The 13,899-nt window shown below is 38.2% G+C and overlaps 1 protein-coding gene across 2 annotated transcripts in view; it reads right to left on the reverse strand.

The window, feature by feature from the left end:
* Positions 1 to 7,638: 7,638 nt before the first annotated feature.
* LOC105020099 (protocadherin-9) overlaps positions 7,639 to 13,899 on the reverse strand; it is a 322,579-nt gene continuing 316,318 nt past the window's right edge. For both annotated transcript variants that reach the window (XM_020042472.2, XM_010886801.4), the window contains exon 5: positions 7,639 to 9,700. In XM_020042472.2, coding sequence (XP_019898031.1) covers positions 9,330 to 9,700 — 371 coding nt within the window. In that variant the 3' untranslated portion in view covers positions 7,639 to 9,329. The remainder of the gene's footprint in view (positions 9,701 to 13,899) is intronic.

Below are 13,899 nucleotides of genomic sequence, written 5' to 3' on the forward strand. Positions count from 1 at the left end.
TGTTGGACTCCTGCAGGGCTGCCCTTTGTCACCGGTTCTGTTCGTAATTTTTATGGACAGAATTTCTAGGCGCAGCCAGGGGCCGGAGGGTGTCAGGTTTGGGGACCACACGATTTCGTCTCTGCTCTTTGCGGATGATGTTGTCGTGTTGGCCCCTTCAAGCCAGGACCTTCAGCATGCACTTGGACGGTTTGCAGCCGAGTGTGAAGCGGTGGGGATGAAAATCTGTACCTCCAAATCCGAGGCCATGGTTCTCAGTCGGAAAAGGGTGGCTTGCCCACTTCAGGTTGGTGGAGAGTGCCTGCCTCAAGTGGAGGAGTTTAAGTATCTAGGGGTCCTGTTCACGAGTGAGGGAAGGATGGAACGGGAGATTGACAGACGGATCGGTGCAGCTTCTGCAGTAATGCGGTCGATGTATCGGTCTGTCGTGGTGAAGAGGGAAGTCTGGGCCACCCTGCTTAGACTGCTGCCCCCGCGACCCGGCCCCGGATAAGCGGAAGATGATGCTATGCAATGCTATGCTATGTTGGAATTTATTTAATATAGTATGTTGGACTTTCTGTTGCTAGTTATGCATTATTAAACTGACTGGAGCTCAATGTTAATGGTTTCAGATGTAGCCTACCTGTCGTTAGCATACATAGACACACAGGCATTGTAGAAAACAATATTCGACCAAGCCTGCTGTCTGTGGTACGTCAAACTCAAAAAACATAAATTACAGAGGCTTCCATGTAAGAAAACCTTGAGTTCTATTAGATAGCTAACTATCAACCCATGACATGGCAGGTTATGTACTGTACATGCAGAACACCAATGGTATTTTTGTTTTAGTAATAAGTTATGATTGAAGATATCAAAAGGTACCTATCTTTGCCATTCATCTAAAGCCTTCAGAAATTATGTTCTGAATTTTCTTCTGTGAAACAACTCTCTTCTAAAAGGGTTTTAATTCAACATTCTCACAGAAGAAGCTTATTGTTTAATGCAGCTTTTCAGTTATTTCCAAACCTTAAATCCTTTTCAGCCCTTTGAATGTTTTTTTTATTCCTGGAACAACACCTGGCCTTGGGGAGGCGGGAAAACCTGTCAAATGACAGCAACATTCTACTGGCTCTTATTAATGATGCAGCCTGGGTCTTTTGCTATTAACAAAATAATTGTTTAAACCTTTTATTTTGGATTGGATATGTTCATTGATTTATTCCAGTTTATCATTTTGTGTTAAACATATCAAGGTAGACTTGTCAGCCCAAGTTTGAATATAAAGCATATTTGCTTATACTGTATTTCCATTTTCTGACAAACAAAAAGACTGTTAATGCACAATACCACTTTTCTTTCCACAGGACACCTAGTCGGTTAGACTGTATGCAGGTGCTGTTGCCTGCCTACAGGGTGGTTAGACTGCATATTCATATTTTTTCCATGAAACAGCCGACGGATCTCTCATCTTTTGGTGTAAGATGCTACAGTATTGAGTGAGTGCACCTCCTAAATAAACAGATTAATCAACAGCAAAGTGGAGAGCCCAACCCAAGCAAAATGCAATTTCAGTGAATCTGATTGGCCAAGACAAGCTCCAAGCCTATTACCATACACCAATGACACGGACAGGAAAATATTGCACATGGTGACAAATCATGAGGTCAAGCTAAGAAGATACATGAGGTCAAGCTAAAAAGATACATGAGGTCAAGCTAAGAAGATAATACTTTGACCCCTTGTCTTCACTTTGTGTGTAAAACTTTATCAAAAGTGGTTAACAACTGCTGTGGCAGATGTGGCCGTTTTCCGCTGTCAATGGAATTATTTCTAATAGAACTGACAGACTGCCTGGGGTGGGGGTGAGGGGCTCAGGGCCAGGCAATGAATGATGCTGGAATCCCGAGAAGGTGGAAAAGGTCCAAACAGCCGGCGCACAAAGGTCAGTAACCTACCGAAACATGAGAGCCATGTGGGAGGCTGCCTCTGGTTGGGTGCCAGTTGATGAGATTCTCACAGGACCAGAGCTCCAAGGGTGGCCACCCATCCTCATAGCATATACAGTAATAGTAACTGATTCAGAGAGGAAATTAGTTGTTGAGATGGGAAATACTTCCACTTCCAGCTAATTAAATTAGTTATCAGGCACACGGTTTCCCAGGTGACTACAACAGGAAATGTAAAGTAAAGAATGGAAGAGACTTTCATTGAAAACATCAATATTATTTTAATGAACTCAGCAGGATTCTTTTTCCACTGGGCCCTGTAAATGGGAATCAGGATTCCCATTTACAGAAAATAGAAAAAAAGGGGTGGAGAATGGGAATAAATCACTGACGCCTTGTAACACATCAACCAATGAAATGTCTTCCTTAGGGTGGAGATTAACATGCAGAACTCTTTCAACAGGTTGTGAGGGAGAGGGCTTAAAATGTAACATCTTATACAAATGTTTCTGCTGGAAGTCAACAAAACATTAAAAACACATTTTCTAGAAAGTGAAAGGGTCTGAATACTTTGTGAAGGGACTCTAAAAATAAATGAACACATATTGTATCCCTAATAAATGGTTGCTTATGTGGTTGTTTGTTCCTTTTAAGCCTATAAACTGTATAAATTGTCCAACAAGTAAAATAAAGTGAACGGACTATGAAGACAAAAACAAATTGATTTATAGGCTTAAAAGGAACAAATAACATCATAAGCAACCATTTACTTGTAGATATGGTGTTTGTGAATATTTACATTTCTTTTCTGTGAATACTAATAATAGTAAATATTTTTGTTGTTACTGACATGACCCAGACATTTATTTGATTAATTTGATATTTATATAGATTATTAGACCTAATCGAATAAATTACTGGGCCACCAAATCAGGTCTGTAGCAACTGAAACATAACATTAAAAAGCAATATAAATTCACTAAAATGCATGTAAAAAGAAATGAAAACTTCTAAAACATAGGTGCTTATGTTGTTCTTAGTTGGCAACTGTCATAATAAGCAGGATAAATGCCTGCCTTTATCGCTTTCTAAATGTATTGGCCTTTTACATCATTATAACGCGTATATCTGTCCTGAAGACATTAAACTGTCCCATATATCAGGAATTAATATACATTCTAGAACTTTCTCTAGCCAATCAGCCAAACGTTTTCAACAAAACTGTTTAATGTATACTAGAGGTATTACAGTACTTACTATATAGAATATAATGTTACTATTTACTGTTTATATTCATTTTAAGATTTAGGATGTGTTTTTAATACTTACAATTTATATTAATCTTAAGAAATTATTTAGAATGTGTTTATATGTTTACTGTTTATATTAATTGTATGATACTTTTTAATATGTGTTGTAGACTGTGTGTATACTAATGGTACAATACACTATTGTGAAACTACTTTTAAATGTATATATTAACAGTACAACTTACAATTTAGAACATACTGTTAATTAAAAGACAGACCACGGTTGCTGTCCTAGGTATATCTCCTCAGAGACAGGCCTTTTTAACTGCCCACTGGGCTAAAATTAAATGGGACAGTTTTCCAATCATTTTCTTTAACTGTAGGTTCAGGCATTGTGAATGTACTACTTTCAGACATAACTTACAGATCCAACAGACCAGCTAGCCATCATTATTTAATAGAAATAAAATAATGAAATGTATATCTACATATTTTCAATCAGTATAAGCTTTAACAGTACTGTAAACACAGAATAAATATCCAGATGCTTATTTTCCAGAAGTATCCCCATGAAAAGATTGCTAATATAAAAACGTATTGGAATTTCATAGTTTTATTTTTGGCAGCGAGTGGTTTGCATCCACATGCGTCTGTGTGTGTCTTTGTGTACACGTGTCTTTGTGTTTGTGTGTGTTTGTGTGTGCATAGCTTATTGTTTTGCTTTTTTTTGCCTTTCTCTCAGTTCCACCCATGGAGACTTTCTTTAGCGTCTGAAAATTATTCTCAAAGCCAAATGAAAGGAAATGCGATTGAGAACCCTTTTCCCCGTCGTTGTGGTGCGACACTAATTTGCTTCCCCTCACACTTCCAACGCAATTAGCTTTGAAGCTTTTCAAAAACTATTCTTGCCCAAGTTGATAGCTAGCGTGGCAAATAGGAATTTAAGCAGGTCCACTGGGGGACAGACGATAAACAACACTGGTACTGGTAAAGGACAGGGAGCAAGGTAGAGAGGGAGAGACAGAGAGAGAAAGAGAGATAGGGAAAGGGGAGGGAGGTAGAGAGGGGGAGCGAGAGAGAGAGAGAGGGAGAGGAGAGGGAGAGAAAAGAAGAAAGAGAAGTGAAAGACAGGAGCGAGTAGGGAGAGAAAGGGAGATGAGAAAGGAATAAAATAGAGGCCCAGGTGTTGGACATTCTACACTAGCTTCCACTGCCATACAAATATAGTCAAAACACACACGTGTCATTCCAATAAAGATCTGAAAATTCCTTTTAAGGCTGTTTATGAAAGCAAAGCACTTCAATCAATTATATCTGACTTTCATGTGTTAAGGCTGATGACCAACAAATAATTCTACTCAATAATTCTGCAATGGGACCTAATGACGATTTCGCCTCCAGTCCAGTAAGAAGGTGGAAAAAATCATACCACCTCTAAAGAAGGCAAGAAATTGGCAGTGAAACCTTTTGATGTCAGGAAATCAATTTTAGAGAGTTTAATGTTAACTAGTTTCCAGGAAATTGAGATGTCCACCACATATTAGCTAGCGAAAACTAGCATTGCTAGCTATTCTTGACAGAACATTATCATATTATTAAATGTACTTAGAGAAATGGCAGTGATGGCATTGTTGTGTTCTACTAAATATTAGCCTACTTTAGCCATGTTGTTGTACTTCCAAGCATCTATGGTGTAATTTACATGAAACTGTAATTAGTCCCTGTCATTAGCCCCTTCAACATCTGGTTATCAACAGTGCTGTGGCATCCATAGAACGTTAGTGACCATGGCAACAACGCAAATGAGTGACTGCCAAAGGTGCGTCTACAAAGGGCCTGAATACTTATGTACATAGATGACATTTTAGTTGTTTTATTTCAATATATAGGCAACGGATAAATTGAAAACAGTGACAGTGGGTTCTAAAACCTATCGTCATTCTAAATGTATTGTTTTAGGTTCCAAAAATATGAAAGAAAAGGTCAAATACTTCTAAGAATTACATTTCTGAACTCCATGTACACTATTATTATTGTATGTGATTAATTTACTTAAAAATAATATGCTACTATAAATTTTGATAAACAAAGACAAAACAAAATATGCACATATTGAAAACATTTATTGCAGTAGCTGATTACCTGTAGAGTAACAAGGATTAACTGCTAGAATAAACACCCTCACCCACAACTCACTGACACACATAATGCGGTAAGCAAGCCACTCCATCCAACCCAATACAACTGTTTATATTGTGACAGAAAACATGGTAGTGCTATACAAACTGAATGTCTTCCTAATGTACAAATTAATTATCTTTCTTTGAAATATAATAAAATGACACAAAATAATTAAAGTTCAATTTTAAAGCTATCATCTTTTTTAGCATGCTATTCCATGTGTGTTAATCACGTTCTGCCATGCCATAGAAAAAAGAAAACCTGACATTCAGACTGTGGAAGGAGAAATAAGACAACAATGATCCTCAATCAATGAATTGTCATATGCACATGCCTGTTGTGTGTTTGACAGTTATTATAGTGTGAATTACTTGAATTATGAATCACTTATCATTAAAAAATAAGATCAAATTGTATATGACAATATCTGCCAAACATTCATTGCATAAATCCTTAGGTGCGTTGTCAACTAAATTGAATTCAATGTGAAATCAACAACAAATGTCACCATAGCACTGGATTTCGGCCAAGAGGAGTAAAAAAGCTAAAATTCCATACTGTCGTAAATGAATTCATCATCATTGAATGTTTTCCTTTTTTTCAAGACAATATTAATTTAACAGATTATTATCCAGTGGGAAGTTATTTAATGACAAAAATATATTTCGCCTGGCCAATGATTATTCAGTAGCACTGAATTCTGAATCAGTACAATGTACTTTGATGTGTAAATATATAAAATGTAAAGGAACACTCAAACTCTCACAGTTTTGAAAATTACAGTGGTATATGGACAAATGATACAGATACATAGACAAATGGTAGATATATATGGACAAGTGGTAGAGGTATATGGACAAATGATAGTGGTATATGGACAAATGATAGTGGTATATAGAAAAATGGTAGAGGTATATGGACAAATGATAGTGGTATGTAGACAAATGGTAGAGGTATATGGACAAATGATAGTGGTATGTAGACAAATGGTAGAGGTATATGGACACAGAATACTGGTATATGGACAAATGGTAGAGGTATATGGACACAGAATAGTGGTATATGGACAAATGGTAGAGGTATATGGACACAGAATAGTGGTATATGGACACATGGTAGAGGTATATACACTCACCTAAAGGATTATTAGGAACACCATACTAATACTGTGTTTGACCCCCTTTCGCCTTCAGAACTGCCTTAATTCTACGTGGCATTGATTCAACAAGGTGCTGAAAGCATTCTTTAGAAATGTTGGCCCATATTGATAGGATAGCATCTTGCAGTTGATGGAGATTTGTGGGATGCACATCCAGGGCACGAAGCTCCTGTTCCACCACATCCCAAAGATGCTTTATTGGGTTGAGATCTGGTGACTGTGGGGGCCATTTCAGTACAGTGAACTCATTGTCATGTTCAAGAAACCAATTTGAAATGATTCGAGCTTTGTGACATGGTGCATTACCCTGCTGGAAGTAGCCATCAGAGGATGGGTACATGGTGGTCATAAAGGGATGGTCATGGTCAGAAACAATGCTCAGGTAGGCCGTGACATTTAAACGAGGGGCCTAAAGTGTGCCAAGAAAACATCACCCACACCATTACACCACCACCACCAGCCTGCACAGTGGTAACAAGGCATGATGGATCCATGTTCTCATTCTGTTTACGCCAAATTCTGACTCTATCATCTGAATGTCTCAACAGAAATCGAGACTGATCAGACCAGGCAACATTCTTCCAGTCTTCAACTGTCCTATTTTGGTTAGCTTGTGCAAATTGTAGCCTCTTTTCCTATTTGTAGTGGAGATGAGTGGTACCCGGTGGGGTCTTCTGCTGTTGTAGCCCATCCGCCTCAAGGTTGGGCGTGTTGTGGCTTCACAAATGCTTTGCTGCATACCTCGGTCGTAACAAGTGGTTATTTCAGTCAAAGTTGCTCTTCTATCAGCTTGAATCAGTTGGCCCATTCTCCTCTGACCTCTAGCATCTACAAAGCATTTTCGCCCACAGGACTGCTGCATACTGGAGGTTTTTCCCTTTTCACACCATTCTTTGTAAACCCTAGAAATGGTTGTGTGTGAAAATCCCAGTAACTGAGCAGATTGTGAAATACTCAGACTGGCCCGTTTGGCACCAACAACCATGCCACGCTCAAAATTGCTTAAATCACCTTTCTTTCCCATTCTGACATTCAGTTTGGAGTTCAGGAGATTGTCTTGACCAGGACCACACCCCTAAATGCATTGCAGCAATTGCCATGTGATTGGTTGATTAGATAATTGCATTAATGAGAAATTGAACAGGTGTTCCTAATAATCCTTTAGGTGAGTGTATAAACAAATGATAGATGTACTATATGGACAAATGATAGAGGTATATAGACAAATGATAGAGGTATATGGACAAATTATAGTGCGATATGGACAAATGATAGAGGGATATAGACAAATGATAGAGGTATATGATCAAATGATAGCGGTATATGGACAAATGACAGTTATATATGGACAGATTACAGTTGTATATAGACACATGATAGTCATACATAGAAAAATGATAGTCGTATAAGGACAAATTATAGCCAATCTATATATTGACAAAATTAAATGCAGGTTGAAGTACTAGTTTTCAATTGCATTAAATTGACTTCCCAACTTAAATGAGCTGTTGTACAATAACAAGTCAGTTAGATAATACACTTAAGCCATTTACAAATATATTGCTGTTGAATTGTAACATCAGTTTTTAATATTTTTTTTATTAACTTTTTTGGGGAAAAGATTAGAGCTTTTCTTTTCCCATAATGTAGAAATTGAGCGAAATACATCAATGATACAAAATTTGTTTTGAAAAAATATGTTTGCTTGACAGGGTTGGTTCCAGAATCCTGTAGATGAATTAAAAAAGCAGAGATTTTGGGGTAATATTGTGCATCTTTTATATAATGGCAGAAAATGTGTTTATAATTTTCATAAATGCCCAGTCTTCCAACAACACCACTAAAAGGGGAAATGAAAGACTGAAACCCCATATGCATAGCGCGCATCTAAAAGGCCACCATACTCCCTGTATTTAACACTACCTGGTCTGAAGATGTGGACCTCTTTGGGAATACAGCTGCCATTTCAGACACAACAGAAGTTTAAATGATGAGGGATGACAGCCATGAGCACTGCTCTAACATTTCCATGGGAGGGTCACAGATATATGACATTGGTTAGTAGTAAGTTTGCTATTTACAAACACATTGACATTGACAGACTAAACAAGTCTCCACTAACAGTGTTATCATCAGAACAACAAGCGCTCCTACTGTGTGATGCATCCCAAATGGCACCTATGGCCCTGGTTAAAACTAGTGCACTATGCAGGGAATAGGGTGCTATTTGGGACCGTGGCCCTGGACAAAAGAAATGCACTACGTAGGGAATAGAGTGCCATTTGGGATGGGGACTGTAACTCCATTATCTTTGATTGTGTTGATTAATATAGTCCCAAACAACTCAATAACAACCACGTCACAATATTTGAATATATTGGTCAGCCATAATAGTATTTTTTTCATTTCGTAACTGTTGAGTATATGAAATCCATTTTTGTTTTCTTCCTTTTTCCCAGGTTGTTCGGATCACCTTGTCCTCCACATTCCACCTGTATCAGTTCAGTGTAGAGGTGAACAAGTCCTCAGAGGAAGGCTTGTTCATCAAAAGGGAATCAAGAGAGTCTTTCTGTCCTTGCACCAACCATAATAAAATCATAGTAAAACTGTAGTAAACTCATGATAAAAGTGTAATAGTAGAGTCTACATCATCATCTAGTTGTCTACATACTACATGTAACCATCACATAGCCGACGCATCCATTTGAATCAAGTAGGACAAAATGATAAAAGACAAAAAAGCTTTTGCGTCCATTGCCCTGTTCCAATTGGCCCGTTCCGATTGGCCTAGTCAAATCAGAGCTCCTCTTATAGCTGATGTTCTTTCGTAGTGTCTGGGCCAGCAGTTGGCTGGTAGGATTTCAAACTAGCCAATGGGATGTCAGCCATGTGAACACTGCTGCCAAAGTGTCCCTCCCCACTGCAAAATTGCTTCCTGTCTCCAAACTGGTCCCGACCGTTATCAGCCTTCCAGGTCCGGGTCAAGGTAGTATGGCCGTTGAGCAGTTTCTCTTTGGCCCATTCTTTCTGGGTGGCAAAGCTGGAAACTGGAGACTTGGGCTGGCCATAGGAGCCAAGAGTAGGGGGCATCCAGCAGTTGTCAGAGTGGCCCAGTACTAGACACTCCTGGGTGCACATCTCTGTGGCTTCCACAAGGCCTCGCGGTCCCAGAGGTCCATCTACACACGGAGACAAGAACCACAGGGTTAGTACAACCTCATTTAATTTGCTTCAATAGAGAACCACAAGGTAAGTATGACCTCATATAATTTGCTTCAATATAGAACCACAGAGTTAGTACAACCTCATTTCATCTGCTTCAAAATATTACCACAGGGTTACTACAACCTCATAAAATCTGCTTCAATATACACTTAGAGGCATATGTTATGATGTATTACTGTGGTTGTGGCATATGTTATGATGTATTACTGTGGTTGTGGCATATGTTATGATGCAGTACTATGGTTGTTAATAGAGGCATATGTTATGATATAGTACTGTGGTTGTTAATAGAGGCATATGTTATGATATAATACTGTGGTTGTTAATAGAGGCATATGTTATGATATAGTACTGTGGTTGTTAATAGAAGCACATGTTATGATGTAGAACTGTGGTTGTTAATAGAGGCAAATGTTATGATGTAGCACTCTAGTGTTGTTAATAGAGGCATATCTTATGATGTAGTACTGTGGTTGTTAATAGAGGCATATGTTATGATAAAGTACTGTGGTTGTTAATAGAGGCATATGTTATGATATAGTACTGTGGTTGTTAATAGAGGCATATGTTATGATGTAGTACTGTGGTTGTCAATAGAGGAAGACATCTCCAAATTCTATTCAACAACAGTAAATTGGTATTATTGCTAATTAAAAATATGATATTTAGTCTACTACATTCCTTCTCCAACTGTTAAAGAGACGCCCTCTTGAGATTTTTAACATTTCCCAAAAGAGTTCTGGGTTAACAACTCAACTCATAAAATGCTTTCAGATTCAATCTAAATATTTGCTTTATAAAAAATATAATGGTCTAAAATCCTGTGTGACCAAATTAGAAGCAATGTATGTGTTTGTGAGTGTGAGTCAACCTCATATATAATGAATGCAGAGCCCTTGTGAGCAAGACTTAATTCATGTTGTGAAGAAACAAAGAGCAGCTTCTGAAGAATGGGTACATTGCTTATTAACTAGCAGTGGATATGTTGGAAACCATCCAAGTTCCTTTATTTACATTACCAACTCATAGACATTACCAAGATCTAAAAACTGTATTTTCTATGTAAAGTCCTTAATACAAGAAAATCTGCTAAGCGCTTTTAGCTTTGCTGCCTCAGAATGTTCAAACAGTTCGTGGAAAGACCTTAAATTTCCATCATTTTATTCTGCAGGCTGAAATCACACATTGGAGGGCTGTTGAATAAAATAAAATGTTACAGGTTTTTAAACAGGCTCTTTTAAACTCCACTGTGCACATTTCTAACCTCCATTCATTTGTATATTTTCTTTCAGGTTTTCTTTTTATTCCACTATGTTCGCTGTCTCAGAATGTACTCACTGGCAAATCAGAAAAGATCTCAGTATGGTATTTATATGCACATATAAGAAAACACAGAGCTGTATGGGTCAGAGGACCACAGCTTTGCTGAGAAGGTCGGATTCTGCAACAGATAGAGGGAGAGATGAGTTAAATGAAGGCAGGATGATGATTTAGAGTTAGAAGAGAGGGAGCGAGACTACATGAGAACCTGGCTTGGTTTGGCTGACTAAACAGGCTTCTCATGGGAAAAGAGAAGATGTGATTTTGGACATGAAACCAGATGCTGCATTTCATGAACGCTGCAACTGTGTGATAAACTACTGCCGATAATAAACAAAGGTTTAACATAGTTTGTATTAAAAAATATTCTATCCATTAAAAAAAATAGCAGAACTTAGTAAAAGTGTTTCACAAAAATGGTTAATAGGAATTACTATCAAACCTTTTGAACTCAGTTACTATAATAGAGACATACAAACCTCGTCGACAGATGGTTATTCTATTATAGATATGCATATCTCTCAAACAAACTATTACTGTATTATAGATACACACCTACCTCTTCAACAGAGAGTTACTGTATTACAGACACAAACCTTTTTACAAACTATTACTGTACTATAGATACACACCTACCTCTTCAACAGAGAGTAACTGTATTACAGACACAAAAACCTTTTTACAAACTATTACTGTATTATAGATACACACCTACCTCTTCAACAGAGAGTTACTGTATTACAGACACACAAACCTTTTTAACAAACTATTACTGTACTATAGATACACACCTACCTCTTCAACAGAGAGTTACTGTATTACAGACACAAACCTTTTTACAAACTATTATTGTACTATAGATACACACCTACCTCTTCAACAGAGAGTTACTGTATTACAGACACAAACCTTTTTACAAACTATTATTGTACTATAGATACACACCTATCTCTTCAACAGAGAGTAACTGTATTACAGACACACAAACCTTTTTGACAAACTATTACTGTATTACAGAGACGAACACACCTCTTCCACAAACTAATACTGTATTAAAGACTCCCCCAAACCTCTTCAACAAACGAAAACTGTAATAAGGACTCCCCCAAACCTCATCAACAGTTACTGAACTACAGAGGCAAAAAATGTGTGTAAAAAAAATAATCACACTATCATTCTAGAGTCAGGACAGAAAGTGTTGTTAAGAGCAGTACTCTACAGAGACCCACCACAACTGGCAGGATGATGCCATCAGCTCACGGGGATCCAAAACAAAACACATGATTTAAATAATAAATATATTAATAAATAATAAATTACATGTTCTGTGTTAGCATTGTTTAGTGCCATGAAAAAGAAAGCCAATGCTATTCCTTAAGATTGGGTTGGACTAAGCTGGTCTCTAGACCAGACAAAATCCCAGACCCTGCATTGTTCTACAAAACCCAAACCCAGACCCTGCATTGTGTTAGCAAGCAAGCAAGTTTATTTAAATAGCACAATTCATACATCGAAGCAATTCAATGTGCTTTACAAAGAAAAATATATGAAAACAATAACACAAAAACAAATACTTGAATGAAAACATCAAAGCAAATGAATACATCATAACAATAAAATAAATAAAAATACAATAAGAAAACATATAAAGATTAAAAGTGTGAAGCTATAAGGCTAACGATTAAAAGTGGGAAAATAGAAGGCTAAACAGTGTGGTTAAGTTTAAGTGCTCAGTCATAGGCACGTGAGAAGAGATTTTAAACACATCAACCGTACAGCCAATATCTTGTAAGCAAATTCCCACCACCACACACAAACAACCAGAAGATGATTTCACGGCACTTCTAAGTGATGAATGTATTGTTTGGGTTGTAGTTCAGTAGCCATGCTGGCGGTCCTAGAGCCCAGGTCCAGACTGAGGGATGGCCGTCACAGGCAACTGGCTTCGTAGGCCATAAAATGGGACATGCTATTAGGGGGATTATGGTGCAAAGCAGCAAGGTGACAAGGTGTCAATCTAAGGAAACAGATTAACCTGTGAGCATGATTACTCAATGATAAGAGGAGCAGCGCTGAGGGGCTCCAACAACATGTTTATCTCTTGTTAAGGAGGTTAAGAGGCTGTGTTTGACCCTGAGGGGAGGTCTGAGAGCTCTCTGAGGATCAGTCCTATTCTTCATGGATCCAAGTACTGGACGTGTGTTGTTCTCATAGGACGACCAAGAACTCCTTGCATATTCCATAGTTGTACTTCTGTCCCTCCAGCTACGCAAACAAATGTCTCATCTGAAGAAGTATTCGGCCACAAGAGTCAGTGGGCAGTAGAATGGAAGGAGAAACGGCAGCAGACAAGCAGCCCTTCAGGGTCCCTCACGCCGACGACAGTGTGAATTGTTGTAATTGTGCTTTAATAAGAACATGTCGGCTTGCGCCAGGGACCACTGCGAGTCATGGCTCTAAACAGTCACACCCTTTAATCACACAGTGTTACTGTGTTGTAGGAAAGACTGAGAGATGATGACAGGAGTCACAAGACAGCAGTCCCTTCTTCCTCAACACTCCTCTCTTTTACATTCCTTTTCTTTTTCTTTTTTCCTGTCTCCTGTCCTTTCTTTCTTCTCTCTTCTCCTTCCTTCTTTCACTCCTTTCCTTCCTTCCTTTGCTGCTTTCCTTCCTTCACTCTTCTCTTTCCTTTCTACTTTCCTTCCTTCCTTTGCTCCTCTCTGATAATTCGCTGGTTAGAAGCCAAGGAGCGTGACACATTATCATGGTGACATGAGGAATAGTTGGGGGAGGGAGAACAGGCAATGGGGAGAGGAGTGGAGAGAAAAGG

This window comes from Esox lucius, chromosome 22, assembly GCF_011004845.1.
Source record: "Esox lucius isolate fEsoLuc1 chromosome 22, fEsoLuc1.pri, whole genome shotgun sequence".
NCBI lineage: Eukaryota > Metazoa > Chordata > Actinopteri > Esociformes > Esocidae > Esox > Esox lucius.